This window comes from Daldinia caldariorum (assembly GCF_022478825.1).
Source record: "Daldinia caldariorum strain CBS 122874 unplaced genomic scaffold F4812scaffold_11, whole genome shotgun sequence".
NCBI lineage: Eukaryota > Fungi > Ascomycota > Sordariomycetes > Xylariales > Hypoxylaceae > Daldinia > Daldinia caldariorum.
The window spans coordinates 123,401-148,003 of record NW_025953047.1 but is presented as its reverse complement, the minus strand read 5'-3'; the positions used below and the strand labels follow the sequence as shown (position 1 = coordinate 148,003).

Sequence of the window (24,603 nt, the reverse complement as noted above, 5' to 3'; positions counted from 1 at the left end):
ACACGCCCAGATGCCCCGGGGTACGGCCAGCAAGGCTGCAAGCTTGACGCGCGTGAAATGGAAACCTCATATGGGGCCAAATGCTTGACTTCAGCCCATTAGGTAAACCACCTAAAGCTTCCCCCAGACAAGCGCTTCTTTATCGTCACCATTCCTCCCACCACAGCCTACCCACATTCAACAACTGTATAATCGTAACGGCCGATAAACACACATCATCGCATTAATCAAATAATACGAAAGCCGCAATTTTACCAAAATGGCCATGTTCAGCCAGAACCCAGTCCTGAACGGGCCCAACTACTCGTTTGCCGAAGTTCCTAAAGATGCCGTCGATGGCCTGCGGGAACACCGTTTCAACCCGTAAGATATTTCGATATTTCTAGGATTGATGATATATTTCTAGGATTTTTATACGTGCTCGACCTTTCTACTCCTAATACCTAACCTGGCTTTGTCTAACGTTGTTACGTTTCGCAGATACACCGACAACGGCGGTTCCACCCTCGCCATCGCCGGCGCCGACTTCGCCATCATGGCCGGCGACACCCGTCTGACGTCAGGCTACAGCATCAACACGCGGTACTCGCCCAAGGTATTCAAGATCGGCGGGTCGAACTCGTCGCAGGACGACGCCAACATAGTGCTCTCGGTCGTCGGGTTCGCCGCGGACGGCGAGGCGCTGAAGGAGCGGCTCGACGCCATCTGCAAGATGTACCGGTACCGCCACGGCAAGCCCATGTCCGTCAACGCCTGCGCCAAGCGCCTGTCCACCATCTTGTACCAGAAGCGCTTCTTCCCTTACTACGTCCACGCCATCCTCGGCGGCATCGACGAGGAGGGCAAGGGCGCCGTCTACAGCTACGACCCCGTCGGCAGCTACGAACGCGAGCAATGCCGCGCCGGCGGCGCCGCCGGCAGTTTGATCATGCCCTTCCTCGACAACCAGGTCAACTTCAAGAACCAATACGTGCCCGGAAGTGGTACCGGCCACGATCTACAGGAGCGGGAGCGCGTGCCGCTGCCCAGAGAGGAGGTGGAGATATTAGTGAAGGATGCCTTCGACTCGGCGGTCGAGCGTCATATCGAGGTCGGTGATGCGCTGCAGGTAGTTATCATTACCAAGGATGGGATCGAGGAGAAGGTTCTGCCACTCAAGAAGGATTAAAGTGGGATACCAATTACTCCCGTTACAAGCAAGCCATGTACTGTATCATAGGCGACGGGGTTCCCTGGTGTTGAGAAATACATCATAACTGACTATTAAGATCTTCGGGTACATCCACGTCGAGAATACTGATATAGCTACCTAGCTAACCGCATTAGCTATCGTCGTAATAGTCTTCGTCTAGCCTTTTACTTAGGTATCAATACCTAATGCTTGGAATTCCACACTACCAGGTCCTGCAGTAGTCTGCCTGCGCTGCCCTTATATGCCCATCCGATATTTGGCCTTGTTATATTCATTCGGTGTAGGTAAGGTAGAACTTATGGCCACAGAGCGTATATGTACAATCCTGCGCCCATTACATTGAACCTTTACCAACTCCCCGGTCTATTCATTTTTCTTATTCTCTCATCCCGTCTTGTGTAGCCCAAATAACCCCGTGAACCTAGTGGTCATGGTTCCGAGCTGTTACATATTATTGTGTTAATCTGAGTGCTGAAGGGCCTCCCTGATAAGGTAAGACACCTGCTTATTGCTGTACTTTTGAATGAGACATCCTGATACGGTATATGTATGACTGGAAAATGTGCGAAATTCACACTTTAAGAGACCCATGTAGTACATTTCGTCATTTGGTTGACGGTTGGGATGCGTTTGCAGTTCTGTGCAATACTGTTGTCACCTTCTTCTGCCCGTGCCGTTCATTTTAAGACCTCCGCTCTACAGGCTCATTAAGCTAGCCATTCATAGATAATTTGTCAAATTATTCTCATGATAGTAGTTGGTAACTACTTTGTTTCGTAATCTTCATAGTTATTAACTTACTAAAGATCTTCTTAATTCATTCATTCCAAAAGCACCTAGCAACCTACCTTGTATAACACCATAACGTATTATGGATTCTCAAGTATTTGAGTATAAAACTAAGGCCGATCTGACTCCGAGTCTCATTGTTGTCGTGAAAATTTTATTATTATTATTTTATTATTATTATTTTAGGATTTGTAGTCCCCGCCTGTCAAAAAGTAACAGATGAAATCTGGCCGTGGACTGATCGGTGCAGTACCTTACCCTGTTAATACGAAAGGGCTAGAAGAGTCGTTGCGGCTCGGTGATACGATTCATGTTCCGGTCCCGGCCCCATACGATACGTGGCCGGCGGATCCCGAGTAGCGATTGGCGGACCGCGATCCTGATGTGTCAGCTGACCGGAGCATCCCCGAATAACTCGGGAAAGTCATGCCATCGCCCGTTCTGAGAACGACAACACGCGACAAATTCACATGAGCTATTCGGACCCGATAATTCCCCCGAGTTTCAGAAAAATCTTTTATTTTCTTCATATCAAAAGACTGTTCGGTGCGGACCGCTCCGGTTGGGACGCGCTGGGATAATTCACGCAAGCTGCCAAGTTGATAGTGTGGAGAGGAAAGGCTCGAGAGAAGAAAAGTGTCTCATGCCAATTTTCACAGTTGAAATTGCTGACCCGGTAATCCGGCATCAGCGGGTCGAGTGGCGATATGAGCGATCTAATTTACTTACTACGAATCTTAGCACAGCTGCTGGGTGAGCCGAGCGAAGTCCTGCGGAATCGATACCCCCGGATTTATCTAGCTCTGTGGCTAGAAATCGCCCATTTTCGGCCCTGGCTGGAAGATATCTCTGGGTTTGGCACATGTCTCATAAGATCAACACTTAACTGTTATACAATATACTATGAGCTGGGATTAACCCAACCTTATATGCCTAGGCAGCCATATAACTTCCAGAAGGTAGTCCGAGCTGTGATTGGGTAACATGATTGGTTAGCTTAAACAGCTTCGGTGCGCAAAAAGTTATAACGGTCGGATATACGAGACCTCTAACAAGCCTTAATAGAGTGCTCCCCGTTAGCGATTGACTTACTACAATAGTTCTGTATAAAATCAAACATCGAGTTGCTACGAAGAGCCGGCTAGTGCGGCCGATCGTGCAGGCTTATCGTGCAGGTATATAAGCTTAAGCTTCTACCTAATCAGTCTGGTTCGGAGAATTGGTCAATTTGGGCAGGGTTACGGCTTTGTGGCTGTCGGTTAGTAACGCAAACATCTAGGTATATCCTAGAGAGACGGGAAGGACGTTGTTCTACGCCACCTTATTGGGAATTTGGGATGTCAGATCCACGTCAGGAGTTGAGACGGTTATTTTGGTCTGCATTGCAAGTATGCTTTGTCTGAGCCTCCCCCACGATTCACATGCCCAATTACAATTAGTTCCTGGTCGGTGTTTGCTAATCTCCGCGGCTCGAGTATCCCCCCAGAGTAAGTTAGAATTGGCCTAAGTCGTCCGAGTGGCGGAAATGGGTTTTATAGTTGGGACTAGAAAGGTGGAGAGAAAGATGAGAGTAATAAAGCTGTTTGACCTTGGAAAGTTCTAAGAATATGAATTTGACACATATCAGCTGAATGAGAATCGGAAATTTTCAAACTGGTGTAAACTTTATAGTCCTATCGAGATAAACCATTAGATTCTGTTACTAGTGACAATACCAGCCAGAAATGAAAACGTGGACCCCGGCACCATATCGTGTTCAAATGACCTCTAATGAGCAACTCTCGCTCACCTAATTAGTGATAAAACTCCCTTGCACTATTGAGATAGCGACAGCATAGGCTCTTAGGAGAATCTCATAGTACCCAAGCGTTCACGCTATAGCTAGCCGCAATGGTTAGAAACCCGTCTATTGGGAGAGGCGGATAGTGATTCTTAGTGAGGCGGCAAGTAAGGCGATACGGTATTGAAGTTATCGGGAGACTCTAGTATTGTGGATCGTTTCCTAAAATCGAGCTCGTCTTGTATACTGGGTTGTTTAGTAATACCTTAGGTAGTAATGAAATTGGCAAGGCGAAGTTAGGCGGTCATTGACCTAGAGATTGGTATCTACTGTTTGGACGTACCTATTGGGCTAGATAAACCAGTGGCAAGGGCGATCAGTAGAAAATAAACAGAGGGATTAAAAGGAGAGATATACCAGAATGGAAAAGTGAGGCTGAGTAGTGTAACAAAAAATGGTCAACAAGGCTGGCGTCGGCATACTATTTCTAGTAATATTTCTAGTAACCGCTCTTGCAGATCTCGCGCGCGGCCTACACGGAACGAGATCACATGCAACCTTCCTCCGGAACGCACCTGCCTAGAAGCCTAGCAACATTGCTGAAACCTTATTACATAGTACCTACTTAATCTCGAGTAACCTCAAGTAACGTACGTACCTTTTTCCAGAGTGTAACCGGGTAACACAACCCACCGGGGTGTTCGTGTGACGTAAACCCAGATTTACGGTATCAAGTTAGGTACGTAAAGAGATACTTGGGTACCATAGACCTGCTAACCTGGTGTGGCACAGAAGCATTCTCCGCCCGGAGCAAAGCCTCCGCCCAAAGAATTGTTCCTCTCCAAAAAGAGGTACAATTTATCATATTAAGCGCTTAACCTAATGTTTCGGTGTACTATGTAAGAGTATACCTATATTCTGGATCATTACGGTGGGAATTAAGTTTAGTAGTTATTTTCGCCTCGTTAACTTGAAGCTACCTTGAAGTAGTTAAGACTTAAGATCCTGGGAGGGTTCAAATGCAATACTACTACCTAGGGGTATGGGTTACAAGGCGGAGAGGGGACCTAGAGCAGGGGAAGTCATTACTGGGGGTAGGAGGTAGGTAGTTAGAACTACTGGAACTACTGGAACTATTTTATTGGAACATTCGCAACGGCGTTCGGTTGGATCATACGGCTGCGGCGCTGCTAGTGATACTTTGGAGGCATACCCAACCCAGCCTGCCCAGCAGCTGCCCTGCCAGGTCAATCCTTTACATTGTCGGATAGTACGTGGCAGCGTGGCAGGTCACAGGTGTCTGTCTCGATGGATACCTACCTCCTAGAAAGGTATCTAACCGAGTATCAGCTAATGCCTGTAATAACGCGCATGGCTACAGGGTCGGAGGGTGCATACGAGTCACTGAAGATACCTCTACCTAACGAACAATCTTTGCTACGTATTGTATTATACGATACCCATATATATAACACATACTAGCTCAAAGTAGATATCTAGGTTTAAAAGACCCTTCGAGACGTGGATATCAGATTAGCGGAAAATACGCCGATATACGTAAATGGTGCAAGTTTGCGAAGACAATGACCTTTAAGTAGAAATAAATTTTATTAATGCCGAGGTATAAGAAAGGCGGTTGCTAACTAACCATTATGTACTTGAGTCTTGAGTTGAGCTGGTTAAATTAAGATAGGACCTAAATCCATGCAGCTTGAAACATTTTTTTAAAAAAAATAAAAAATAAAAAAGAAGAAGAAGAAGAAGAAGAAGAAGAAGAAGAAAGAATAAACTCTATTAAAACCAGTTTCATCCGTTGCTTAGAATATCTTCCATCGAACTATGCCCGATTTATATTAAACGTTAAGCAAGTTAGGGTAAGGAACTCGTGTAGGTACCTAGCTTAAGGGACTTGGTATAGAACATCAATTGAAGTCCGATGCGAAGGTGGCGCCATGTTACACAAGAGCCACACAGTTCGGATATACGGTGTATACCTTACGTACCTTAAGTAGGTACACATGGGTTATCATATCCCTAATTGGATTTATTCGATATATAATGTAAAGATTGTAAAGGTTAGGTTGAACAATGTCGATCATCGTTCGGGTTTGTGGCCTGACAACTTCTCCGCATTAGAAATATCTAACGCAATTCTGGGCTGCTTATGTACCTAATAGGGCATGTGCGTATACCTAGCAGCTAGGTAGACATCGTCCCTTGCACCTATGACCTTAGGTAGGTACATTTAGATATACTGCTATACATATTATGCAAATATTGTACTTACATATTTAAACCTTAGGTATAGTACATATTTAAGTATAAGTTAAGTACCTAACTTTATATAAATAAGCTTGTAAGCAGGTACCTCTTAGTTAATCAATGAGGTAAGCATAATGTAATAACGTCAATTTTAATGAAAAGAGAAGAGAAAGAAAAAAAAAAATTAAAACCAAAAAAAACTACCATTAAAACTAAAACACACTAATAAGTCGCCTCTCAATACAATACAACGTCAATGCACCAAATTTCATAGCAGCCAAGTGTAAGAAGAATTTCATCATGGACATCATTTGCCTTGCTAGGTCCAAGGATCAGCAAACTCCACACCTACAAGGAAGAGGGGCGGAGGGAATGGGAAAACACCAATTTCCCCGATCCCAATTGCGACAATCCGACAGAAAGTCGATTGCGGCTCAGTCCGAGGTCTGGGCTCTCATTTCATCATTCTAACAACCAGGCTTGCCGATCAGATTCGCAGATCTTCATCCTCCACCATTAGCCTAGCAAGGAACATCCATCACACGGACCACAACATCTGAACATACACACACACCCAAGCTGCCAGGATACCATTAGGTAGGTACAATACAACGGCGCCACAACACCACAGCACCAAAGCAGATATAGTATAGTGTAGCCAGGCAGATCACAGTACTCATCAAAATTTACCTACCTAGGTAGGTACCGATTGCCGCGATGGGATGTAGTGGGATGCAGCATGCAGCACTGTTTTACTCGAAGAAGCTTCAAATATCTAACTACGCGGGTCCTGTCGGTCTAGCGTCAATGAAGTGTACCTGTTCTACACCATACCGAGGCGTCCCAATTATTCTGGATTTGCTTTTTTGTTCTTGTAGCGGGACTAGCTACCTACCAAGGCAAAAATAAGGCCCCTCTCAGGGGCGCCGGTGCGCCCGTCGTGGGGGTACGATAATCGAAACTTGGATAAAATCGTCTATGCTTACCGTTGACGCAAGCTACCTAGTGTTAGAAGGCCGCGCTCAGTCCAAAGAAGAAGAAGAAAAAAAGAGGTGAACCTCTCAAGTAAATTTAGTCATCTCAAGTAGCGCCACGAGATTAGTATTAGGCGCCGTTCCGCTCCGCTCTAAACGTTATTCGATTACATTGCTGTTCCTGGATCGCTTCGCAGCAGATTTACATTCAGACTTTACACGAACTGGTACTGAATTGCTTTCTGTAATAAGATCGGCACTACGGATCTGACAATCCGCATGGAGGCTCACGTTCGTACGAGAACTCAACTCGCTGAAGGCCCGGCTAGAACTTTTGTGGCTGAGTAGCGAGCCATGAAATGGGACATGTCCTGCGAAAGAGATAGAGGGGAATCAGTTACAGAGCTCATGGGACCCTATGGACCCCCAAAAAAGAAGACCCAAGGGCCTGGTGGCGAAAAAAACGGCGCGAGGCGAAACACCACCGGCCTACTGCAAATTCCCATCTCATTGTCCCCAATTTTCGTTTCCTGCTATCGGTACCTGTCTAAGCTTATTGGCTACTTCGTTACTTCCCACTACCTACTCCCAACACTTCGTTCGGCTTCCGTTGTCTGTCTGGGTCCATCCGCTGTGAACCCATCCACCCCCCCGGGGGGGGGACTTGAAGCCGGGATACTCCTGCGTTACTTCTACCATCTGGCTGTCTGGTTAGTCGTCTGGTCTTTTCCTGGTGAAGCCCTACAAGTACTCTTGTACTACCAACTTAGACTTCGCAGCCATGTCTAGGTAAGCTTGACAAGACTAGCTTTTGGCCACCTGCATTGCCGCGAAGTCGTCAACTTCCTTGTAATGTTTCTTGAAGCTGTCTCATGATATTTTCCCTCATACCATACTGCATATACATGGCCGAAGAAAAAGGTAAAGATTGTCGTTACATAATGACGGCTTTGCTTGATGCCCTAATGACCGGGATTGCCAGAAGTCACGTCGGGCCACATGGGCATCCTAATTAGCCACATCGTCTAATATTATTGTCGATATCCCCATTTGCCTACCTAACCTACGTGACATATCTTCCTCGGCCAGGACTGAGAGGGTAGGTAGCTACTCGGACTCAGCTTGTAACACGGACCCTTAGCCCCCCTCGGTCATCCTACACCGTTCGAAGCTCTTCGAGTCTTCTTCTAGACGTTAGACAGACACGGGATACCAAATTCCCGTAGTCGCTCCCCATTAGTAGTCTAAATTTTCCATCCAGGGGCCCAATTCCCTCTCCTTTAGCACCCCATAGTTTTCCGGCTTACAAGCCTGTGGGTTTTTTCACTTTGTACTTACCTCCGATCTGTTTTCATCCTTGGATTGGACGCTTGAAGGAGATAGATCCATCCAATTTCCCACAAGTATAATCACCCAATCGCTGCTTTGCGGTGCCACTAGAAAAAGATACGCGAGACTTCTGTACCGATCTACTACCTTGTCGAGAACCGCCTGGATCTTGGTCACGCCCCGGTTGACTACCACTAAGCCTTCGTTGATTTGCGCCACACCGCACAAGACTACCTATCACTTCTTTCCCTAGCCTCATCAGGATCCTTGGACTTCAAGCAATTTAGGGTTTGCCGGACGCCTTATTACACCTTGTCTGTCAAGGCAGTATTAGAGGGCTAAGTCTGCTCAAGTTGTTAACACGTCCCAAGCAACGCCCACGAGCATTCAACCAACGAGATCATCTTCTCCGGTAGCTAAAATTCTATCTCGACGTCTGCTGAGATCCAATGGAAGATGTCCCACCGCCCCCGGCGGCAAACAGCGAGTTTGCGACTGGAGAGGCTGTCGGCGGTGTCTCTCAAGGGCGCTCCCAGATCGAAGGACGACCTCTTTTGTCGCATAATCAAGGTCTCGCGAGTGATCCTGCATTCCAAGTCCAGTATCAGCAGCTCTACGGCCCGTCCCCGAATATCTTCTCAGGTCAACTCGATATGTCTCACGCCCAGGGGCATGGCCGCCAAGGACCTTACAACATGACTGCGATAGCCAACGCGCTCCCACAGGCTGGCTATAGACCTAGCTATAACCCTGGACAGTTACCGCAACGATTTAGTGCCGGCCCATCATCGAACATGATTCCGCCTATACCACAAGTAGCTCAGTTTCCAGGACCTCCGAACATGACCCAGTTAGGAGGGCAGCACTACTATGTTGCCCAGCATCCGCAGCTGGCGCCGTACTATAATGCTCATCTATCACCGTCGCAGCAACAACACCAGACACACCAACATCCAAGTCTCTCTCCACGCCATAGCCTAAGCTATTATCCGAGTCCAGTCATGATGAATCAGTCGCAACAAACTCTTCCCGCTGGCTACTATTATCCTACGTCGAACCAGTTTACATCTCCACATCCTACTCTTCATGGCCAGGCGGCGACACCAGGACAATATCTCATGGCAGATGGCACGTCGAACGATCCACGAGGACAGTCGCCTTTGGACGGGAACAATCGAGCAGGTGTGGCTACAAATTCTGTTCGGGGCGATAGTACGACTGTCTCTGTCTTTGATAAGGGGTGTTGAAAATCGCTAATGATGTGTTTTTGTTTTAGTATCTCCAGAAGGGCCGTCTAACATCGTCCGGGGGCCTCCAAGAAAGCCTCGACAAAGTGGTAAGTGTTATGATTGTTGATAGCTCAAAGTACTTGCAATACTAAGACTTGTCAGGCCATGCTATTTGGATAGGAAATTTACCTCCGCAGACCGATTTGATGAATCTTGTACATCATGTTTGCAAAGAAGCGATAGGATTAGAGTCACTGTTCCTTATTTCGAAAAGCAACTGTGCCTTTGCGAATTTTAAAGATGAGCAAAGTTGTATTGCGGCGCAGCAAAAACTCCACGATTCGAAATTCCAGTCGGTACGATTAGTGAGTCGACTACGAAAGAGTACAGTCGAAGGAGCTGGTGGGCAGACGGCTCCTACGGGACCAGCAGCAACTTCTCCTGGCGGAAAAAATTCATCTACCAGCCCTACCAAGAAGCTGCAGGACGAAGCCCCAGAACCTACAACATCAGCACCTGACATGCAACCAGAGATAAGGAGCTTGTCAAGTGGTGAGGCCAGCGCACAAAGGGACAAGTTTTTCATACTTAAAAGTCTTACGGTGGAAGATTTGGAATTGAGTGTTCGTACCGGCGTTTGGGCAACCCAGTCTCATAATGAAGAAGTATTGAATGATGCTTTCAAGGTGAGTTTTATTTCACGTGCGTTTGGATTTAGTTTGCTCTATCTAACAAGGTTTATATAAAGGCAGTTGATAATGTTTATTTGGTGTTCTCTGCAAACAAGTCGGGAGAATACTTCGGCTATGCTAGGATGACCTCGCCTATTAATGATGATCCAGCAGCGGCTATTGAATTTGCACCCAAAGCACAGACCACGAACAACTTAGATCTTCCCAAGGCCATTCCCACTGAAGCTACTGACACTTGCCCGAGGGGACGAATTATCGATGACTCAGCTCGGGGGACAATATTCTGGGAGGTGGAACGAGAAGAGGCGGACGGAATGGCTGACGGGGAAGAATCTGAGGGCTCGGTGAGCGGGAAGAGTGGCCAGGACGATGAAGGTGGACCCAGTAAGGCATGGGGCAAACCTTTCAAGCTCGAGTGGCTATCGACTACGAGATTACCTTTCTACCGAACACGCGGGTTACGGAACCCCTGGAACTCCAATAGGGAGGTTAAGATCGCAAGAGACGGCACGGAGCTAGAGCCGACGGTTGGTAGGAGGCTAATTGGTTTGTTCAACCGCATCCAAAGTCCTGGGCCAATACCTATTGGTATACGACCGGGGATGCCGATAATTGCAGGATATCCGCCGCCGACTATGGCTGCTCCCTCTTACCGATGACGAAAGCGAGCTCCATTACGACAGGCGAGAGCCATGGAATTCGAGAAGAGGTGGCGAAAGATGGAGCTAGGCCCTGGCTCGCTATGCTGAGCGTAGCAAACGGAGTGGGAAATTTTATTTTTTATTTTTTATTTTTATCTTTATTTTTTCAAAAAAAAAAAGGAGTGATGCTGCTGGTTTACACCCACATCATCACGTTGTATATACGGAAAAGTGGCGCCTCATGGTATTGTACTATAGACAACGCCCCACAAGCAGGCGGAACGGTTGTAGTGCTCTATAGTATAGGTATAATGAAGGAGAAACACGATGGAAACGCCATTTGCATAAAGTATCGTCATTATCGAACCATGCATACGTGATTTAGGGGTATTGCCAAGAACTTTTTTCACCATATCTTATGGAACATCGTTGAGTTTAGTATCTTTAGTATTTTTAGTATGCGTTAGGTATTGATAATCCCCCGAGCTCTGACGACTATCATTACCTACCTTGAAAGAGATCATAAGTGTACCTAACCTAACATAAGGTACCTAACCTTACCAGCCTTCCTAGGTTAGGTGTAATGCATCCATGTACCTACCTAAATTTATAGGAGGTACCTAGGTAGACATGCCCGAAACATAACCCACCTTCGTGCGGTACTTAGATGACATGTATAACGCCCAAGAGGTAATCTACCTAAGTACCTAGAGACCAGGTACCTAACATGGAGAAATAAGGGAGCCGCCGGCGTCATTTCCGACTAAAAGGAAACCGCGGTATTGCAAAATCTGGACTCCAGAACGACGTCATCGCGAATAAACAAGCATTTCTGCACGGATAGCCAATCCCCATATTCACGTGCTCACTTGAGTAATTCCCATTTCGGTTCATTGTAGGTATGCGGGGGGAGCCAACGGGGTGAAGATCTACAGCTCGATACGTAACGCAGGTTGGGATGAATCAAAACGTTAGGCGGGGGCTACCAGGTACATACGTAGAAAGTACCTAGGTAGGGGTAGGTAACCTTACTTCTGGCCGGAAGGGTGACGTCATGATTCGCACACGGATACCGGCCGGCCAAGATGGGGGACCCCTGCCAAGACTTTTAGCATCGTTTGATGACTAAGCGCGCACCGCATTATGAACAAAGGACGAGAATTAGGGCTGAATCATCAGTCGAAGATCACATCGCCGCACCGCCACCCAGCCACCGTGGTACATCATGGATGATGTACATTACATACATGTAGGTACATGTACATTGTATACTATGTACAAGCCACTAGTGACCAGCCACAAAGTCAAAAGCCACAGAAATCTGCGGAAAGTTCTCGAGTCATGCTGACGCTTCACTTACACGTTAGTTGAATAGGTAGTTGTATGTGAACCAACACCAACAACTCAGTTTCATGCTTAGGATAGTCGTGATAATATCCAACGAATAATTGAGCATTTGTTATTGATAAGTTCTTCCAATTGGTAAAATTAATAAGGTAGGTCACTATATTTCAGTATTGAATCGGCTGATGCCATTTGTTGGTCTTTGGCGTGGTTGAAGCTTGTAAAGTTGCGAGGCTGCATACTCGCGAAACTTAAAGAAAATTCTAGGCGATTCTCACAACATCGCGTACGATCGTGAGACCAATGGCTATTTCTCGACAACGAGAGTAAGCATCATATCGAATAACAATGCATAACTCAATTTTAGTCGAACCATCGATTCTCTTCCAGATGGCTTTGGATCGTTCCAATGATGATTCAATCGTGACTCCATAGGAATCTGATGAAGATTGTAGAATATACTCGACTCATGACTTTGCAGGACTTCTCAATTATTTAAGGAGTCTTAGACATCGCAAGAGTCTACTTCTCTCTTTCACCAGATCAGACACAAATCAGAACACAATAACAAACGCATACAAACAAAACATTCTATCTACGCAAATCTCATACTCGCGCTCTTACAAGAGTAAATCCTCAAGACTCATCAACGCTCTAAACATTTGGAATACTTTATATATATAATACTTCAAACCAATTACCACTACTACAAGTTCACTTCAAGAACAACTTCCACACAACAACAACATTCAAAATGTCGATGTTCGGACCTCGATTCTACTCTTCCGCTGAGCCCAACTTCACCGGCCTATTCCGTCTAATCGACGACTTCGACCGGTATGCGGGACAGAGCGAATCCGGCAACAATCAACAGGGCGGCCGACACCACAGCCGACACGTGCCGACATTCACTCCCAAGTTCGACCTGAAGGAGACCGAGAACGCCTTCGAACTCCACGGAGAGCTGCCGGGTGTCGATAAGGACCAGGTGCAAATCGAGTTCACGGACCCGCAGACCATCGTCATCCGCGGCCGCGTCGAGCGCACCTACACATCCGGCACCCCTCCCGCCGGCCTCCTAGAGAAGGGCCAGGAATCCCGCGGCGCCATCGCCGACAAGGAACACCACGAGAAGGCCCACAAGCCGACCGTCGAGGACGCCCCCGAGGAAGGCGGCAGCAAGAGCAAGGCCGTCGCCGAGACCGACAAGAACAAGGCCGCCGCCGAGCAGCACCACAAGAACCAGCAGCCCGCCCACAAGTACTGGGTCTCCGAGCGCAGCGTCGGCGAGTTCTCCCGAACCTTCCAGTTCCCCACCCGCGTCGATACTGACAACGTCAGCGCCTCCCTCAACAACGGCATCCTGACCGTTGTCGTCCCCAAGGCCAAGAAGCCCGAGGGCCGCCGCATCCAGATCAACTAAGCGGTGTCTTGTGTCTAACCAACTTTACATTCTCTTCTTCAACTTTTTTTAATTTGTTCTTGCTACACGTTCCTTTTTTCTCCTCCATGGAAGGAAGATACGACCTCACGACTTTATTACGTTTTTTTTAACACTTAGCACGGAGTTGATGGAAAAAATGGGAGGGAAAAATTGATAGGGATCCTTCTCAGAGGAAAGAGAAAAAAAAACTGATGATGATGATGGATGGATGGATGGCCCGCAGTGGGTTTTCTTGAGCTTTTCTGGTGGTTCCTAACGAGCTGAACGACAAGTTTGCTTTTGAAGAGATGCTTCGCTCGGGATCAACTGTATTGTTATAATCCAGATAATACAAATAAAAATTATTAAAAAAAATCTCTTATTGTGTTCTGACAGATAGATGCCTTGGTGACTTGACTTGACTTGACTTGACTGTAATAATCCCCCCCTTAATTGATTCGGTATAGGTCCTAAGCGGGAATCATACGGCGGAGGTAAGCACTCTTCGGCGTTTACTCGTTGCGTCTTTTTCAGCTGCTTCACCGGGGATGTAAGTTGTTCTGTGAGATGATGATCCTTCGGACAGATGTTGGCTAGGAGGTGGTCAAGTGCTTGGTTGGGGTTGGGGTTGTCTCGAGTAACTAGTAAATGTTTTCTCTTCTCTTCTTACCTTGCTAGATATTCCCTAACATCTTTCGAGAGAACGAAATTAGTTTCACGATAATCATAGGTCTAGTAAATTAGATATTTTATGCTAATTTATCCCATAAATATTTGCCGTATTTCCACTTCGATTGTTAACCTTTTACTAGAGAGACCGGGTTATAGGTATGGTATCATGCCATATGCGGGGATAGATGACCACAGGTATCTTTCCAGCTGAAAGACCATGGGTTGGTTACCTACCTAGCTGGCATCTAGCCTAATCTACCGCCTTGTTCAACGCTAGAACGAAAACGATGCATTGATTTTATTCTCGTGCCGCGAGAGCGCAGCCGCAGCGTCCCCGAATGCGCGCACATACGTCCGCCACTACTCTCCTTTGGGGACGTTGTCTCCCGCGTATCGACTCATACTACCGAGACATTGGTTTCACGTGGCGTTCGGGAGGAGTTTTCCTGAACCCGTCTCTTGCCTGGTGGCGTAAGCCCTCAACGTCTATTCCTTGCGGCTGGGCCTCTAGATTGTTGCGAATAAATACCCTAGGCACCTAAAGGTGAGGCCGTTTTAAAAGTCCGAGGGGGAGGGTTACTCAACCCCCTCCCCAGGAGATCGGGAGATCATTTGGACGTCAGGTTCTTGCTTATCATATACTATACTCTGCTTTGCCTTGCATAAGTACCTGATATAACCAGGTAGGTAGGTAAGTAGTCTTTTTTCTTTCCGATATGGCGTCCTGCGCGACTGGCGCCTTGCTGTTGCCCTTCGCCCAGCCTCTCCACCCGACGCTCAGGGACGCCGAGGAGGTGCGCGCCATCCTCGAGCGCAAAGTGCCGCCCGAGCTCGCCGTCCAGATCGTCTCCCTGGGGTACAGTCCGTGGGTGGCCAAGCGCAGGGCCGACGAGTGCATCTTCTACCCGGACTACAGCAGTCCGGACGAGAACCACTGCGTGGCGGTTCTGCATCTCGCTAGCGAGCGCGTTCCCGATGACGACGGCGACGACGGCAACGACGATAACGGACGCAGGAGGGTCGTCCCGCGGCGCGTGATATTCCAGACGAGCGCGGCGTATGGGGGGTGGGTCAGCGATCGTAGTAGTTACTTCGCGAAGGAGGAGGACGCGTTTAGGAACAGCCACGCGCGGTTCGACGCCAGCATCCTGCGTCCCTTATCACCATCACCATCATCATCATCATCATCATCATCATCGCGTGGAGCGGAAAGACAAGGCACAGGCCAGGACATGCTGCCGCCGCTCGAAATCGCCGTATCAGATTGTTGGTGGGAGCCCAGGGCCGCGGCGGACGCGTTGAGGGAGAAAGGGTGGGAGTTCGTAGAGGCGGAGGACGGGCGCATAGAATGGAGGGTGTGCAATAATAGCGAGGCGCATAGGGAGTGGCAGGACTACAAGGTCGAGTGGACGAGGGGCCTCCGGGCAGATTCGAAGGACGATGATCGGGTCGGGAAAGGCGCAGGGTTCGTGGAGCTTTTGAAACCTGGATATATCGTTGTGCTATGGGCTAGGACAGGGGTAAGTCCACTGCAGTACTGTGCTGTGATATCGCTGCCGAGCTGTTTTTTTTCTGGCTAACATAAGTCTCATATAGTTAAGGTCCTGGTGTAGTAAGGTTCGAGCTGCGACTATTGAGATTGAGTATGAGTTGCCGTAAAGGACGTGTGGGCTCAATACCTAGTCCTGTGGGATATGTTAAGGGTACCTACCTCCTAAGTGAGCTTGTGGATATTGCCATTTCACAATATCTTTTGGGGGATATTCATGTCATCGGCGACCTCAGATGGTGATATAATGTACATACTGTATAAGTTCATACACGTACTATTGGGGCTTTAATCTGGGAAAAGTCGTATACTGGGAAGTCTCTTGCCTTATTAACAATCGAGTTGTGTTGTTGATCTAAGATTCGGGGCAAAGTCAACTGTTCTTATAACACATATCATGTCGACTAGCCCGAACCTGAAAACAATAATAGCAAAATGGTAGGTATAAGAATGTTCTTTTGTTTTAGAAAGGGGTTCAATAGTGATTACGATAACAGGTACCTAGACCTAATAGTCTGCTTACACAACTGTCGCTGTGCCTCCACTCGTCTCCCGTTGTACATTCCACTCAACCGTGACTGTAATTCTGTTTGATTCTCGCTCTTGGCTGCAACTACCAGTTTGACCTTCGTGATACGCTCTTAATGGAATATCGCCTTCATTTTCGTCGTTTACAGTAATCTCTTGGCGTGTCCGGGGCTCGGTGGTTGAGATGGACACTTCGTGGGACGGCACACATATGTGGTCGCCTCCTTTTGACCGAGGCCTGTTAAAGTCGCTTCCAGAGTTCTGCTTGCTTGATCGAGTCTTATCGGAAAAGACACCGCATCTAAGCACGCTTGAGAATTTGGGACCAAGTGCCCTGAGAAGGGGAAGACAAGCGTTGATAATACCAAGGCCAGGTTCCAAGATTACCCAGACGAGGTCTTCCATGATAGTATAAGGCAGCTCTTCTCCTGACAGTTTTAGGACTGCCCAAACTCGAACACATGTTATTACGCATATGCTAGGATACCTGTTAAATTTACACGTCTTGATCCTGGCGATACGGCTACTTGACTTACAGAAACCCCACGGCAAATATGCCAATAACCATCAGCTTCTTCTTCAATTCCAACTGTAGTCTCCACATCTGTGGCAACGGGAGGAGGAAGAGTGTGATGTCGAATGACGTATTAATTATTGGGTCAGATAGAGACTTTCCCTTTCGGTTGACGCAGTGGGCAGTCGGGTCTGTGGCGAGTATAGCTGCATTCCAAACTGCCTCGAGGGGCGTACATTGTAAAAGTAGCCTAATAAACAGCCCTAACGCGCCAGCAGTTACGAGGCCCATAACGACATAACAGAGTATCTGGAAATGCCGATCGGGAAATATTCTAACGTAGAGATGGAGGATGCTGATCTTGACCAGGCTGTTAGAGGGGATCGCTAGGGCTTCCGCAACGACTAAGGTTTTGTTCAGGTGAGGAACGACGCCGGGCCAGTCCTTGTTTAGATATTCCGTATGGTATCCAATCCCGCAGGTTACGGCGCAGTACGAAATTACAGACGCAAAGCTGCAGTTGAAGAACAACGCGGCAACAATGGACCAGTCGTGGAACTCCAGCCTTTGTCTTGTTAGCTTTCGAGCCCATAGCCGAAGCGCAACGAACAGGGCCGAAAGAGTGGTAAACACGCAGGAGATGATTATTATCTTAATCCCGTCTTGGGTTAATGGCGGATACCCTGGACGGACTGAGGATCTTTGGCTTGGAACAGTCGGCATTTTGTCTACCGTCCTAGGAGATGTAGGCAATCCATAGGTGAGAAGAACTTGACACGTCAATGACACGTCAAGGGGGGAGTAAAAAAGGATAGCGAAGGTCATACCAAACTTTGCCGCGGTAGAGTAACCCGCGGTAGAGTAACAAAGGAGATATAGTATAACAAAGAAAAGTATTTCCGTGCCCACGAGCTCAACATTACCATTACCATCTGGGTAAAGTCTTGCAGGGCCAGGCAGATAGAATATTTGAAGCTGATGAGAGCCTTCGGTTGGATCTGAATTCATCGTCGCCACGTGTGAAGCCTGTTTTGGGAATGGCACTACGGTTGGAATTTGGATATGGTATGCTTTTCTATCCTACTGCTCCAAGTGTGATTAGGTAGAGGAAATAATCCAAGTCAACTAAATTCCAAGCCCTTTTACGTAGCACAAGAGCCAACGAGTTTCCATGTTGCTCGCATTAATAACTTACTAGGTAGCTAAAAGCTACTAGAGAATATGGAAAGATAGCACTTGTTATTCACAGTTAGTATTGTATATTGTATATGACAGCATGTCAAGTACCATCTCATCCCACGACCAATGTACCGGGTCTTTGAGATTCTGGACGGAATGCGACGTACATATATGTGAAGAGATGCTATATGATTTAATCTAGGACTAACAAGAAAGTCCCCAGCATCTCCATAGAATCATATAGGCAGAGTGTCTTGAGGTAACCTTCTAACACAACCTTTTCAGTTCCAAAGAAAGTCAACTAATAAAGAGCCAAACATATGTACCTCTTGAGTGTTAATTTTACGGCTGCCAGACAGCAGGTCCCGGCATGACATATGAGTTAGCCTTGGGGTTATTCCACTTGTCGAACTCGATACCGGGGTCGGTAGCTTTGTAGATGCCGGGACTAAGTAATAGGAGGTAATCAAAGCATTAACAACTTCTCATCATCAAATCGGAGTTCTACCTAGGTAGATAGTTTAGGTGCCTACCTAGGCAGGTAGTTTCACTTACATCTTGGCTAATGGGCCAGGGGTCCCGGACCCGTCGCTAGCGATCTTGAGCTGCGCGCACTCCATGTAGAACTGTGCGCGCCCCACGAACGCGTCATGGATGCCGATGTGCTCGACGCGGACGAGGTACTCGCCGGCGGGGATCTGCTTGGGGATGGTGAACTCGATGTGGTCCTTCTCCCAGGCGCACCAGGACGCGTCGTTGCCCGGGGTGCTCGGGTCGCAGAGCCCGATCTCGTACACCTTGAACCAGTCTCCCGAGCCGTCGTACGAGGCCACCCCCGTCCCCTCCGGCGCTTTCGACATATACACGAAACCCGGACCGGGATGCTCGATGATCCTGTTGCCCCCGACCTTGAACCTGATCGTGTCCCCCGCGTTGACGGCGTACGTCTGGGTAGTATTGCCCGGCTTGGCGCCCAGGTTGCATCGCAGGTCCGGAGAGTCGACAATCAAGGGCAACGTCGGCATGATCGTGTTGCTGTTCTTGCGGATGTACGTATACTCCTGGCCGACTGCCTCGCCGTTGACGATGAGTTGGGAAAAGACGTAGTGGCCTTCCGCCACAGTAGCAGCCAGCAAGGCCGTCAACGTAGCTGACTTCATCTTTGAGGCTTGTCGACTGATGCAGGTGGTTGGATCAATTGAGGTCTTCGCGTTGTGAGGCTGGTCCTAGGCGATGCGTCTAAACTGGAGTATTTATAGAAGTCTGGGACCTGGGGGATGTAGTCCATTTTGGTCTGCCATGGCCTCCTGCCACATGTCATGATTGCCTATATTAAAATAAGACGCACCCATGAGATATCTCACCATAGATGGTAGTTGCCTTCTCCATGATGCCAAGATCAGGAAAGCTGCAAGATACAGGGCATATTAACCGCGTTGGTAGCATAACATCTATACCCGTTCATCAACCGCAACTAATATCCATCCAATGAGGCTGGACCCTGGAGCATAATCTGCAATTGCTTGTATATTTAGTTTGGCGTTCCTTGCTATCCATAAGACAATCTATATAATAACCAAGTTTGAAAAGGCCCTTCGCTACTCTTTATTGTGTACAAGGCTTATATCATGATGTGATTATCCGGTTGTAAAATATGACCTTCGTCACTCTATGCTTTCCGTGCCGTCGCCAATTAATGCATACTGCTGTTGGCTATCAAGACGAATTGATCCTCAATGGATCGAGGCAGAGTTGTTTCTGCTTCCAGTGATAATTCGCGATATATAGGTACCTACCTAAGATACTATGCACATAAGATAGGTACCCAGGTAGGTAGGTATATAAGAGTATATGATATTACCCGGAATATTTCCCTCCGCGGGCCCTTATAACGCCGTCTGGCGGTTTGCAGCGAACAACGTTTATATTTCGATATCCGTCGTGCTCGGATTTCCTCCGACTTCACTGGTAGATCATGCTGTTCGCTTTCAAATAAAATTTATAACTATTTTAGAAATGAAGTTGTCGTTGGTTTTTTCGTGGGCAGCAAGTGCCCTTGCCTCTTCCCCTCTCAGTCGAAGCGCTGCGAAGCTATCTCCAGTCACTCGCAACGGGAGTAGTCTTTTAGTTGATGGGAAGGTTTGGAAAATGGTCGGACCTAACGTCTACTGGCTAGGCCTCGACGAGAATGTCACGCCGCCGGCTGGGGAGCCATTCTACGCTCCCACTAAGGCTAGCTACCCTACCAAGGAACGGATTACAGAGGTGATGGCAACCGTACAAGCTCTTGGCGGCACGATGATCCGGGGGCATACCTTGGGTATTAGTACCGGAAACCCCCTGAGTGTTGTACCCGAGCCTGGAGTGGTTAACGAAAGAGCCTTCGATCCCATCGACTGGGCGGTCTACCAAGCAGGTGTATATGGCATCAGATTATTAGTGCCATTGGTGGATAACTATGTCAGCTCATACGAATATCTACCTTTAACTAAAAAAAAAGGTTAACCGTAAACTCATAGCTCAGTAGGACTATTACCACGGAGGGAAATACAACTTCCTCCGTTGGGCGGGTTTTGACCTGAACCAAAGACGGGACGAGAAGAACCCCCTAGTTCAGCAATTCTACACCAACGCCACTATCGTCGCCACGTTCAAAGACTACATCAAGACGATAATCACTCACAGGAATCGGTACAACAACCTTACCTTTGCCGAAGACCCTACGATCTTCGCGTACGAGACAGGGAACGAGCTCCTCGGGCCCGTGTGGGGTGACATGAACTCGCCTGCAGACTGGGTCCGGGACATCGCGAAGTATGTCAAAAGCCTCGCTCCGCAGAAACTGGTAGGTGAGTATGCGTTGTAGATATACGATCTCTCTCTCTCTCTCTCTCTCTCTCTCTCTCTCTCTCTTTCGCCTAACACGTTTAAACTGGAGGAGGATATTAACTAACACGCGAACAGTCGACGGGACCTACGGCATCAACAAAACACACCTCGGCATCGAAGAAGTAGACATCTTCTCCGACCACATGTACCCCGTCGACACAGCCAAGCTCCAAACGGACATTAAACTCGTCGAAGCCGCCGGACGGCCCTTCTTCGCCGGCGAGTACGACTGGGTAGGCGGCAGCGCCGCGAACCTGCAGTCCATGTTTAAGATCCTCGAGGAGAGCCCAGTCGCGGCTGGAGACGCTTTCTGGAGCCAGTTCGGACATAACGCCCCCGACTGCAAGGTGAGCCAGCAAACAAAGCAACAATTTTATCAATTGACCAATTATTCGGCCACCTACCTCTAATGTATCAACACGCTCTCAGATTAAGTACCTTAGGTTAGGTACCTAGTTATGGATTAGTTATTAGAAATAGCGCTAAGCACGTTGTAGACTTATGTCGACCACAGCGACGGCCTCACCCTGCAGTACGGCAACCCGAAGAACACGGCGAACCAGAATAGCCGCATCCAGCTGATACGAAAACACTTCGTCGCCATGAGCCAGGGCAGAGAGATCCCGTCGGACGAGCCCTTGCCCGCAGTGCCGTGCCCGGCGCCCACGTCGCCGACGTTTCGCTAGGTAACGGTTAGGGTTGAAGCGGAAGCATCTTTTGTAACAAACATAAATATCATGGCCGTTCTAGGTAGTGGAACGATCAGGCAAACTCGTATAGGGTGGGCACCAATCTAAGCTGTCAGTCAGCTTGTAAAATAGAATTATGGTATTCTCAGGCACTTAGTCACTACGATCGTGAACGAAAAGGTAGTCAAGGTAGGTACCTAATGAATGGAAACTCATAGCTCCTAACGAAAGTATCTTTATGATGCATTTCAAGCGTGCAATGTAGGCGTAAAAGCATCAAGAGCAGTTGTTTCCCCGGTTAGTGTGTGAGGAAGGTAGGTATAAGCTTGTCCTTCCAAGTTGGAGAGAACAGACCTACCCAACGTGTAGAAAAAGAAAAGAAAAATTAAAACAGGAGGTCCAAAAAAAAATATTGCTAACTCATCATTCAGCTATAGCTAATTTTCGTCAAGTATGTTCATAATGCGTTAAGAGCCCGCTTCCGCAAGCCTATAGCTTCAAAACCCCCCTTAAAAGAAGAAGAAAAAAAAACCCTCACCGCCAACTTTTTAGATCCGCAAACTTGTCTACGATACATCATTTCCTATCATGTATCCATACCTAGTGCTGAGTAGAAATCATACGAGCCACTAGCCTCCATATGCCTTCACTATAGCGGCGACCTTGTTTGCAAGCTCGTCGGCTTCGGATCTCGTAGCCGCCTCCGCGTACACTCGGCACGCGTTTTCTGTCCCGCTGGCCCTGGCGAAGGACCGGGCGTTGGTGTACTTCTTTACCACTTTATCAATTTCTTCCTGGCAGTGCTCGGGGTGGCTGAGTTTTCGCTCGGCGTCGGTTGTTCGGAAGAGGTCCTTGTTACCGACTTCGACGCGAACGAGACGGTTGGGAAGGTCCTGATACGTCATAGCCCAGTCTCTTAAAGTCCATCCCTTGTGGGCTAGGATAACCTCCACCATCAACATGTCCGATATCGCGTCTCCGACGGTCTGGTTGATAAGATCTCCGAGGGCGCTGAGAGTATCGAGGGCGTCCTTCTGCGCGGGCGACTGAGGCTCTTTGGTCTTGAATACCTGTAGGGCATCTTGAGAGAAGAGGACGGTACCGTGGCCATTGGCCTCGAAATATACCCCGATATCATACGAGCAGGCGGCGTGGTGAAGATGCTTGACACCTGTGGGCGTGCAGACTACGGGGATCTGCAAGTGTTGCTCGACGTACTTCGTGCTGGAGCCGTTAGCATAAGCGGTCTGAATGAGACCGATACGAAGTTGACCTTCCAAGCCGGCAGTTCGGATAAGGTCTGCAATGAACGACGCGGCCAGTGTCGCGATACGATCTCCGTCAAGCATGAAGAAACCAGTATCCGGGTCGATCCAATAGTAGATGAGACGGTCCGCATCACCGTCTAGAGAGCACCACCTCTCTCCAGGGGCCGGCTTGGGACTTGCTGGAGCTCGCTGTCTCGTCTTGACGAAGTCGGCACCACAGTCCAGGTTCAAAACTTCGGGGCGTAAAACGTCGTCGTTGGCGACTCTGACTTCCAAGCCTGTTTTCGAAGAGTCGTGGTGTTTGAGGAACTCGGCAAGCTTCGGACCACCGACACCGTTGGCACAGTCGACGGATAGCTTCCCAGAAACTTTGCGTCCGTGGAGTGCGCGGTAGAAAGCTTCGACAAGCTTCTTATAATACCCGACCTCGCTGACCTCACCATATGAGCCAGGGGTTCCGGCAGTGTTGATGCAGCGGGTAAGATAATGGAGCTGGGGGGTCGTGAGAATCCTGTAGTCGACGTAGGCGGTATTCGTAGCGGCCAGGGAGTCGGCGAGGGCCGTGACGAGGGTTTTGCCAGAAGGGCGGGTGTCTCGGCCAGCAATGACCTTACCGGGTGAGGTCAGATCGATTTTGAGGGCGTCGGCTAGCTTGTAGAAGTAATCGACAAGCTCTTCGTGGCTTGGGGCGTTGACGAGGTTCGTAGCGTGGACTTCCCACTCTTGTTCGAGCATATCTCCCATCGGGTCAACAATCTTCACACCGTTGTCCACAGCAGGGTTGTGACTAGCGGTGATCATTACGCCGATGGTTTGGCCGTTGAGTTTACGACTTCGGAGAGCGGACAGAAGTCCAACTCTAAAGGTGACACCGTCCAGGAGATCGGCACTCATACGAAAGCCTGCTGTGCCATATTTGTAAAACCTTCCAGGAACTATATCGTGCTTCTTCGAAGCAGCGAGGATTGCATCTCGGTCCATCTTTAGTGGGACGGCTAATATTCGGTCTCGACTCTCGAGATGTTGGTACACACAGTTGACCAGATAAAGATCTCTTAGAAGATTGGTAAATATAGAATAGAGAAGAGAGAGGAGGAGGGGGGAGAGAGAGAGACTGAGAGACTTTTTTTATTCAAGTGAGGGGTAATGGTTAAAAATATAAGAACCAAAGAGAGTAAGGGAGTTAGTTCGTTTTACAGAAATAGTTATCTACGTAGGTATTTATAAAATTAAGAAAAAGTCCAAGTTGATAAAATGAAGATTGAAAGTGAAAGTATGGGACGAGTAGGCTAATAATACAAGGAGGTACAGTAGGTAGGTAGGTACATAGTACTGTAGGTAGTACGAGAAGGTAGTACCTAAAGGCTAAAACCCTCCTCTCCATCACTAAAGTTATTTCACTGACACACTGAAGTAGCACTTGTAACATGCCAGCCATACTAGCTTGCCTTTAGCTTGCTAGCACATTCGTGGCATGGCCCCGCGCTAAGAGATTCTGACGTTACCTGAGCTGCAGGGTTAAGAACCAGTCAAAAGGCCGGTCAGAACGTAGCTTCCGGTAAGGTGGGGCTCCGTAATGGCTCATGAGCTTTTTAAGCTGAAAGGTAGAAAGGGCATGCCGCACCTTTCCAGCGCAGCCCCTGTAACCTTACCAAAAGGT

General features: G+C 48.1%; 8 protein-coding genes across 8 annotated transcripts; 5 read left to right on the top strand and 3 right to left on the bottom strand.

Annotated features, from left to right (window-relative positions):
• The first annotated feature begins 33 nt into the window (after positions 1-33).
• F4812DRAFT_432337 (N-terminal nucleophile aminohydrolase) lies at positions 34-1,537 on the top strand. The gene is made up of 2 exons (XM_047934516.1): positions 34-363; positions 481-1,537. Exons 1-2 carry the CDS (start codon positions 260-262, stop codon positions 1,166-1,168), a joined length of 792 nt encoding a protein of 263 aa, XP_047788969.1. The 5' UTR covers positions 34-259; the 3' UTR covers positions 1,169-1,537.
• Positions 1,538-8,680: 7,143 nt separating this feature from the next.
• On the top strand, positions 8,681-11,017 carry F4812DRAFT_60841 (uncharacterized protein). Its single transcript, XM_047939235.1, has 4 exons — positions 8,681-9,538; positions 9,603-9,662; positions 9,718-10,241; positions 10,304-11,017. The coding sequence occupies exons 1-4, from the start codon at positions 8,776-8,778 to the stop codon at positions 10,904-10,906; spliced, it is 1,950 nt and encodes a 649-aa protein (XP_047788968.1). The 5' UTR covers positions 8,681-8,775; the 3' UTR covers positions 10,907-11,017.
• A 1,265-nt stretch (positions 11,018-12,282) lies between these two features.
• Positions 12,283-14,160, top strand: F4812DRAFT_60807 (small heat shock protein). The gene has a single exon (XM_047939233.1). The coding sequence runs from the start codon at positions 12,987-12,989 to the stop codon at positions 13,653-13,655; it is 669 nt and encodes a 222-aa protein (XP_047788967.1). The 5' UTR covers positions 12,283-12,986; the 3' UTR covers positions 13,656-14,160.
• Positions 14,161-14,956: 796 nt separating this feature from the next.
• Positions 14,957-16,191, top strand: F4812DRAFT_60811 (uncharacterized protein). The gene is made up of 2 exons (XM_047939234.1): positions 14,957-15,847; positions 15,924-16,191. The coding sequence occupies exons 1-2, from the start codon at positions 15,044-15,046 to the stop codon at positions 15,984-15,986; spliced, it is 867 nt and encodes a 288-aa protein (XP_047788966.1). The 5' UTR covers positions 14,957-15,043; the 3' UTR covers positions 15,987-16,191.
• Positions 16,192-16,395: 204 nt separating this feature from the next.
• On the bottom strand, positions 16,396-17,641 carry F4812DRAFT_451617 (uncharacterized protein; the record flags this gene model as incomplete). Its single annotated transcript, XM_047936238.1, has 2 exons — positions 16,396-16,882; positions 16,941-17,641. 2 exons carry the CDS (start codon positions 17,639-17,641, stop codon positions 16,396-16,398), a joined length of 1,188 nt encoding a protein of 395 aa, XP_047788965.1.
• Positions 17,642-18,138: 497 nt separating this feature from the next.
• On the bottom strand, positions 18,139-19,601 carry F4812DRAFT_432317 (glycoside hydrolase family 61 protein). The gene is made up of 2 exons (XM_047934515.1): positions 18,653-19,601; positions 18,139-18,545 (listed from the first exon to the last, which is right to left on the bottom strand). Exons 1-2 carry the CDS (start codon positions 19,255-19,257, stop codon positions 18,440-18,442), a joined length of 711 nt encoding a protein of 236 aa, XP_047788964.1. The 5' UTR covers positions 19,258-19,601; the 3' UTR covers positions 18,139-18,439.
• Positions 19,602-20,007: 406 nt separating this feature from the next.
• Positions 20,008-21,837, top strand: F4812DRAFT_432315 (glycoside hydrolase family 5 protein). The gene is made up of 4 exons (XM_047934514.1): positions 20,008-20,557; positions 20,625-20,946; positions 21,062-21,333; positions 21,484-21,837. The coding sequence occupies exons 1-4, from the start codon at positions 20,114-20,116 to the stop codon at positions 21,670-21,672; spliced, it is 1,227 nt and encodes a 408-aa protein (XP_047788963.1). The 5' UTR covers positions 20,008-20,113; the 3' UTR covers positions 21,673-21,837.
• Positions 21,838-24,377, bottom strand: F4812DRAFT_432313 (Phosphoacetylglucosamine mutase). Its single transcript, XM_047934513.1, has one exon. The coding sequence runs from the start codon at positions 23,922-23,924 to the stop codon at positions 22,305-22,307; it is 1,620 nt and encodes a 539-aa protein (XP_047788962.1). The 5' UTR covers positions 23,925-24,377; the 3' UTR covers positions 21,838-22,304.
• Positions 24,378-24,603: the final 226 nt, after the last annotated feature.

What these genes read in the sequence shown, in the direction of transcription:
- F4812DRAFT_432337 (XM_047934516.1), top strand. Translation starts at nt 260, where the DNA reads ATGGCCATGTTCAGCCAGAACCCAGTCCTGAACGGGCCCAACTACTCG. An exon ending in CGGGAACACCGTTTCAACCC is followed by an intron (nt 364 to 480) that starts GTAAGATATTTC and finishes TACGTTTCGCAG; the next exon opens with ATACACCGACAACGGCGGTT.
- F4812DRAFT_60841 (XM_047939235.1), top strand. Translation starts at nt 8,776, where the DNA reads ATGGAAGATGTCCCACCGCCCCCGGCGGCAAACAGCGAGTTTGCGACT. An exon ending in AAGAAAGCCTCGACAAAGTG is followed by an intron (nt 9,663 to 9,717) that starts GTAAGTGTTATG and finishes AAGACTTGTCAG; the next exon opens with GCCATGCTATTTGGATAGGA. An exon ending in TATTGAATGATGCTTTCAAG is followed by an intron (nt 10,242 to 10,303) that starts GTGAGTTTTATT and finishes GTTTATATAAAG; the next exon opens with GCAGTTGATAATGTTTATTT.
- F4812DRAFT_60807 (XM_047939233.1), top strand. Translation starts at nt 12,987, where the DNA reads ATGTCGATGTTCGGACCTCGATTCTACTCTTCCGCTGAGCCCAACTTC.
- F4812DRAFT_60811 (XM_047939234.1), top strand. Translation starts at nt 15,044, where the DNA reads ATGGCGTCCTGCGCGACTGGCGCCTTGCTGTTGCCCTTCGCCCAGCCT. An exon ending in TGCTATGGGCTAGGACAGGG is followed by an intron (nt 15,848 to 15,923) that starts GTAAGTCCACTG and finishes AGTCTCATATAG; the next exon opens with TTAAGGTCCTGGTGTAGTAA.
- F4812DRAFT_432317 (XM_047934515.1), bottom strand. Translation starts at nt 19,257, where the DNA reads ATGAAGTCAGCTACGTTGACGGCCTTGCTGGCTGCTACTGTGGCGGAA. An exon ending in CCTGGCCCATTAGCCAAGAT is followed by an intron (nt 18,546 to 18,652) that starts GTAAGTGAAACT and finishes CCTATTACTTAG; the next exon opens with TCCCGGCATCTACAAAGCTA.
- F4812DRAFT_432315 (XM_047934514.1), top strand. Translation starts at nt 20,114, where the DNA reads ATGAAGTTGTCGTTGGTTTTTTCGTGGGCAGCAAGTGCCCTTGCCTCT. An exon ending in CGCTCCGCAGAAACTGGTAG is followed by an intron (nt 20,947 to 21,061) that starts GTGAGTATGCGT and finishes ACACGCGAACAG; the next exon opens with TCGACGGGACCTACGGCATC. An exon ending in ATAACGCCCCCGACTGCAAG is followed by an intron (nt 21,334 to 21,483) that starts GTGAGCCAGCAA and finishes AGCACGTTGTAG; the next exon opens with ACTTATGTCGACCACAGCGA.
- F4812DRAFT_432313 (XM_047934513.1), bottom strand. Translation starts at nt 23,924, where the DNA reads ATGGACCGAGATGCAATCCTCGCTGCTTCGAAGAAGCACGATATAGTT.